This window comes from Carlito syrichta, unplaced genomic scaffold, assembly GCF_000164805.1.
Source record: "Carlito syrichta isolate Samal-C Ts95f unplaced genomic scaffold, Tarsius_syrichta-2.0.1 Scaffold309823, whole genome shotgun sequence".
Classification (NCBI taxonomy): domain Eukaryota; kingdom Metazoa; phylum Chordata; class Mammalia; order Primates; family Tarsiidae; genus Carlito; species Carlito syrichta.
Window position 1 is genome coordinate 213,042 of NW_007253919.1, and position 6,966 is coordinate 220,007.

Below are 6,966 nucleotides of genomic sequence, written 5' to 3' on the forward strand. Positions count from 1 at the left end.
TGCGGCGCCAAGGCAGGTAGGCGTCGAACACGTCCAGTCGCAGAGAAGACGGAGCGCACAGGTCGCGCACGGCCATGTGCAGCGCAGGCGCGCTGCCCTGGGACAGGGCGGTCCACACGTGCCACCCGGGCTCCATCAGGTAGAAGACGTCGGGGTGCTGGCTGAAGAGCTGGCCCACGAAGGACGAGCCCGAGCGCCACGAGGACAGCACCAGCACGTGCACGCGCTCCTTGCCGCCGGCTGGGGAAGATGGCCCAGGCCGGGAGACCAGGAAGAGGAGCAGGAAGGTCTGCGCCAGCAGCAGTGCGGTTACTGCTGTGCTGGAGACGCGCGGCAGCCACATGCCGCCGGCTGGGGGCCTTAGGGAGGAGAGCGCAGCGGTTAGGGACCGCGGTCTGCACCTCCATCCCATGCCTGAGCACTGCCCAGGGCCTGCAAGCTGGATCCCTGGGACTCGAGCCCCAGGCCCTAGGGGCCCCCCTAGACGACGACTGTCTCACTGGGGCACTCTCTCGGGAATGTGGAGTTAGGACATAAACCAGAGTTAAGTCTAGATGCAGAATACTGCAGAAACACCATCTGTTTACTTTTGCCCACCTAAATACATTACTATCGCTTATCTATCTGGAGAGGAAAATATTTTCAAACTGAATTTCTGCGTTTTGGGTAAGAATTCCTCTTAGGGAGAAACATTAAATGGCTGAGCTGAACAGTTTGATGGGCGCTCTGGCCGATGTCAGAGCACCACCAGGCAGGCTGAGGTTAAATCCTGGCTCTGTCTATTCTTCACCTGTAATCTTGGGCCAAACACTTAATTTATCTGTGACTCAGTTTGCCCATCTGTAAAAAAAAAAAAAAAAAAAGGATAATACTGGTACCTAGCTCATAGGGTTTTGGTGGATTATTGAAACATAGGAACAAGAGGGACCATTCAATAACAGGGAATACTGAGGATTTGCACTTTCTACAGGGTGTTTTCCTTCATTTCATTTCAATTTCATTTTTTTTTTTTTCTTTGAGTTGGAGTCTCACTCTGTCGCCCAGACTGGAGTGCAGTGGCTGCTCCCAGCCACCGCAGCCTCGACCTGCTGGGCTCCGGCGATCCTTCCGCCTCAGCCTTCCAAGTAGCTGGAACTACGGGCGCACGGTACCCCGCCCGGCTAATTTTTGATTTATTGTAGAGATGAGGTCTCACCAAGTTGCCCTCAGGCAATCCACTCACCTCGGCCTCCCAAAGTTCTGGGATTACAGGCTGAGCCACCATGCCCAGCTAATACTTTCTTTTTTTTTGAGTTGGAGTCTCACTCTGTCGCCCAGACTGGAGTGCAGTGGCTGCTCCCAGCCACCGCAGCCTCGACCTGCTGGGCTCCGGCGATCCTTCCGCCTCAGCCTTCCAAGTAGCTGGAACTACGGGCGCACGGTACCCCGCCCGGCTAATTTTTGATTTATTGTAGAGATGAGGTCTCACCAAGTTGCCCTCAGGCAATCCACTCACCTCGGCCTCCCAAAGTTCTGGGATTACAGGCTGAGCCACCATGCCCAGCTAATACTTTCTTTTTTTTTGAGTTGGAGTCTCACTCTGTCGCCCAGACTGGAGTGCAGTGGCTGCTCCCAGCCACCGCAGCCTCGACCTGCTGGGCTCCGGCGATCCTTCCGCCTCAGCCTTCCAAGTAGCTGGAACTACGGGCGCACGGTACCCCGCCCGGCTAATTTTTGATTTATTGTAGAGATGAGGTCTCACCAAGTTGCCCTCAGGCAATCCACTCACCTCGGCCTCCCAAAGTTCTGGGATTACAGGCTGAGCCACCATGCCCAGCTAATACTTTCTTTTTTTTTGAGTTGGAGTCTCACTCTGTCGCCCAGACTGGAGTGCAGTGGCTGCTCCCAGCCACCGCAGCCTCGACCTGCTGGGCTCCGGCGATCCTTCCGCCTCAGCCTTCCAAGTAGCTGGAACTACGGGCGCACGGTACCCCGCCCGGCTAATTTTTGATTTATTGTAGAGATGAGGTCTCACCAAGTTGCCCTCAGGCAATCCACTCACCTCGGCCTCCCAAAGTTCTGGGATTACAGGCTGAGCCACCATGCCCAGCTAATACTTTCTTTTTTTTTGAGTTGGAGTCTCACTCTGTCGCCCAGACTGGAGTGCAGTGGCTGCTCCCAGCCACCGCAGCCTCGACCTGCTGGGCTCCGGCGATCCTTCCGCCTCAGCCTTCCAAGTAGCTGGAACTACGGGCGCACGGTACCCCGCCCGGCTAATTTTTGATTTATTGTAGAGATGAGGTCTCACCAAGTTGCCCTCAGGCAATCCACTCACCTCGGCCTCCCAAAGTTCTGGGATTACAGGCTGAGCCACCATGCCCAGCTAATACTTTCTTTTTTTTTGAGTTGGAGTCTCACTCTGTCGCCCAGACTGGAGTGCAGTGGCTGCTCCCAGCCACCGCAGCCTCGACCTGCTGGGCTCCGGCGATCCTTCCGCCTCAGCCTTCCAAGTAGCTGGAACTACGGGCGCACGGTACCCCGCCCGGCTAATTTTTGATTTATTGTAGAGATGAGGTCTCACCAAGTTGCCCTCAGGCAATCCACTCACCTCGGCCTACCAAAGTTCTGGGATTACAGGCTGAGCCACGGAGCTCGGCTCAATTCATTTCATTTCCAGACAGTGTCTCACTCTGTTGTCCATGCTGGAGTGCAATGGTGTGATCACACCACACTGCAATTTTGAACTGGGTTCAAGTAATCCACCTACCTCAGCTGATTTTTTATATTTTATTTTTTAATTTTTTAAATAGTCAGGTACAACTGTTGTTATTAAAAACAAACAAATAGGTCAGGCACACTGGCTCATACCTGTAATCTCAGTACTTGGGGGGAGGGCGAGATGGGAGGATTGCTTGAGCCCAGGGTTTTGAGACCAGCCTGGGCAACATAGACTTCAGCTCTACAAAAAATTGAAAAATTAGTCAGGCATGGTGACGTGAGCTTGTCTTCCCAGCTACTCTGGAGGTTGAGGAGAGAGGATCACTTGAGTTCAGAAGTTTAAGGTAGTGGTGAGCCATGACCATGCCACTGCTCCCTAGCCGGAACAACATAGTGAGATACTGACTAAAAATTAAATTAAATTAAAATTAAAATGTTGCCTTTCCCCATAGATGTGAAGTGCAGAAGGTAGCATGGACTTCTGACTGAGGGTGTCCTCCCAGTACCCTGTGGGTTTGCAAAGAGACCAATTGAAACCAGTAGGATGGAGACAGAGAAGTGAGACTTGAGAACAGGGTCCTGTACCTGGCCTGCTGAGGGACTCACCGCTGTCCAGGGCTGCTGGAAGAGCTGCCCACGCTAATCACAAAAGCATGGGAGATGCCTGGAGCTTCCTCAGCACCTGAGAAAGCAGAAGGGAGACATAGTGAGATCTCACAGTGGGATATAGCCCTGCTACTGACTTAACTTCTCCGAGGCCTAATTTCTTTCCTGTAGAATGGGCGTTGCTCTCTCTCTCTCTCTCTCTCTCTCTCTCTCTCTATATATATATATATATATACATATTTTAAAAAAATTTTTTTTTAGTTTTTCTTTTTGAGTTGGAGTTTCACTCTGTCGCTCAGGCTGGAGTGTGGTGGTATGCTCATGGCCACCCTAGCATTGACCTGCTGAGCTCCGGCGATCCTTCCGCCTCACCTTTCCAAGTAGCGGGAACTGCAGGCGTATGCCGCTACGTCCAGCTACTTTTTTATTTATTGTAGAGACGACTCTCGCCAAGTTGCCCGAGGTGGTCTTGAACCCACAGCCTAAGGCAATCCACTCGCCTGGCTTCCCGAAGTTCTGGGATTACAGGCTGAGCAGAGGGTTGCAGTATTTAATCACTTAAGGTTGTTGTGAGGAATGCTGCTGCAAAGCCCTGTGAGGAGAGGGCTGGAAAGTACAATTTACACACATGCCCATGGTAGCCTTACAGTTACAGGGTTGCACTACCAACGGAGAGAGAAAGCGCCTCCCCCCCAGAAGGTCTTTGCCCAAGGAAGACACCCTGAGTTCACCGACCCTTCTAATCCCAGCATCTCCCAGGCCATCCTCTAGCCTCCAGCCACCCCTGCACTCTTTAGTGGACCCTAAGAATGCCATGCATGTCTCGCAGGGTGGAAGGAATGCTCAGCCCTCATTGAGGTCCCTAAACACCTATTGCTTCTACAGTGATCTCAAGGCTGGGTGACTTCAGAATGGAGGAGCCTGGAAATTCCCTCCTTGCTCCTTCAACATGTTTCCCACTCAGCCCTCTCTCCTGCCCATGTCACCACCGAGAAAAGAGTCTAGGTGGTGAGCAGATCCCACCTCTGCTCCCTCCCCTCACAGGGAGACCACAAGGGAGGGTGGAGGATACCCAACAGCTCTGGCACCTGCTGATCCCAGAGCTGGCGCCTGGGTCCCACGCATTCCTGGAAAATTGCAAGATCAGGAGCGCAGCCACCAATCTGCTCTGCACGTGTGATCAGCACTCCTCCAGAGCTGGCTGAGGGATGGTGGGCTACCCTGCAAAGGGGCACTGGAGAGGGAGGGAACTCATGATGGCTGACTCAAATTACTAAAGTGCTAGATGTTTCTATTCCACTGGATGGCTTAACTCAAGGGCCCCTGGGGTAGCTATCTTGATCTCAGTATTTCAGTGAAGGACTCAAGGCTTGGAGAGATAGTGAGGAAGCTGAGACCCTTGCCTTGGATTCCTGTATCTAAGCTCCAAGCACTTCAAATAACAGACTGTGGGCCTCCCTCACCCCTGATGACACCATGCGATCAGGGATACAGGATCCTGCTGCTTTAACCCAAACACAGGCTCTGGGCTCAAGACATTTGTTACCTGTGTTCCAGGAAAGCAGAGGTCGTCTTAAGTGACTCGCAAACTATAGAAACTGCTACCTGATCTTTTTTACTGGAACTCAAGAACTGGGAAGGAGACGAAAACATCCTGTAACACTCAGGATATCCAGAAGATGAGCTCCTAGCTGGTACTTGTCTTTTTTTTTTTTTTTTTTTTGAGTTGGAGTCTCACTCTGTCGCCCAGGCTGGAGTGCAGTGGCACGCTCATGGCCACCTGAGCATCGACCTGCTGGGCTCTGGCGATCCTTCCACCTCAGCCTTCTAAGTAGCTGAAAGTACAGTCACGCTACCAAGCCTGGCTAATTTTTTTTTTAACTTATTGTAGAGAAGAGGTCTCGCCAAGTCACCTGGGCTGGTCTCTAACCTGTGGGCTCAGGCAGTCCACTTGTCTCAGCCTCTCAAAGTGCTGGAATTACAGGCTGAGCCACCGAGCCCGGCTCTACCTGGTAGTTTTCTGACAAGAAGCCTTATAGTCAGTACATTGAACAATTGCCCGAAGGTTCAAAGTCAGGAAGAACATATCAGGCAGGCACTGTGATATGTACTTTAATTTTCACAATTGAATGTTATCCCCCTAAGTTCTTAAGAGGTAGAAATTATTCTCCCTTTTTATTTTAATTGAGGCAATGGGTATCAGAGACATGAATACTTAGGAGCAGGGCAACTTTTTTTCTTGAGTTAGAGTTTCACTCTGTCACGCAGGCTGGAGTGCAATGGCACGCTCATGGCCAACACAGCCTTGACCTGCTGGGCTCAGGGGATCCTTCCACCTCTCCCTTCCAAGTAGCTTAGACTACAGGTGAGTGCTACGATGCCCAGCTAATTTTTTGAATTATTGAAGAGATGAAGTCCCGCCAGTCTTGAACCCCTGGACTCATGCAGTCCTCTCACCTTAGCCTCCCAAAGTGCTATGATTACAGGCATGAGCCACTGCACCCGGCCAGGGCAGAAGCTTAAATCCAAGGACAAGACCAGTGCAAAGTTCTCTCTTGTCTGGGTCCCACTTCTAAGCCAGTGAAGGCTCCCATCCTGGAAGGCCTATCCCTTTTCCCTCTAAATTCTACCCTTCATTGGGAACACATATTTATTACATGCTCACTTTCTGGAAAAAGTAACACATTGAGGCTGTACAAAATTCTAAAGGTACAGATGAGGGTATCACAGATTCAAGTTTTATTTGTGAAGATTAGAAAAGAGGCCCAATCCTCTGGGTACACATAGCCCCATGCCAGAGGGCAAGGGCCTGTCAGACAAAAGAAAGTGACATTCCTTGTTTCCTCTGCCCTCCCCAGGGTTTCCAGAGGCAACCCTGCCTCCAGTTTCCACCAGATCTTTAATGGTGATGATGAAAACAATAACACATTTTTGGGGGAGGAGGGTGGAAGTCAAGTTTAAAGGCCCATAAAAAGAACAGAGGGTTCTCTCTCCTGCTCTGATACCCAGGAGCAGCCCTATAGAGTGGTCCATCTTAAGTTATTGTAAGCCTTTTGGTCCTAAACTCTCTTCAAGAGTGACTTTTGACAAAGTAATACACATAAGTTGCAAAAGCACAACATGTGTCAGGATGTTTACATAAGAAAGTAATAACGTTTGTTTATCCTTGGAGAGGAATGAATTATCTGGGAAATAGATATTCCATGATAAACCTTTTCTATACCTTTTGAATGCTGACTCATCTGAACGTAGTGCCTATTTTAAAATAGCTAAATTAAAACATTTAAAAATATACATAATTTAAAATGTTAAAAATCAAATTATTCTCAATTCACTTCCTTGTTCCAGAATTCTACTTCCAAGAGGCAACTGCTTTCAAATTTGCTAGCTGTTTCCCATGTTAATTACCTTGCTATTTCTAAAACAAGAATCCTTAAATTGTTACTGTTACAATTTACCGTATAAGAAATTTTTCCACTAACTTACTACAGCGAAAGAATTTACCTTCTTTACATAGAGAGAGGTACTTATGCAAATTTTTTCTCATAGCTTCCCAAATAAAATCTTTAGTTAAATTACTATTCAAAATTTACATTATATGACTTTATAAAACACAGCTGTTTTATAGGCAGGGCACTGTGGTTCACACCTGTAATCCCAGTG

General features: G+C 49.5%; 1 protein-coding gene across 1 annotated transcript in view; it reads right to left on the bottom strand.

Moving 5' to 3' along the window:
* CHST6 (carbohydrate sulfotransferase 6) overlaps window positions 1–364 on the bottom strand; it is a 1,130-nt gene extending 766 nt beyond the window's left edge. The window contains 2 exon segments of the mRNA XM_021717503.1: window position 1; window positions 4–364. The exon segment at window position 1 is cut by the window's left edge and continues 766 nt beyond it. Coding sequence (XP_021573178.1) covers window position 1; window positions 4–343 — 341 coding nt within the window. The 5' untranslated portion in view covers window positions 344–364.
* Between the last annotated feature and the right edge of the window lie 6,602 nt (window positions 365–6,966).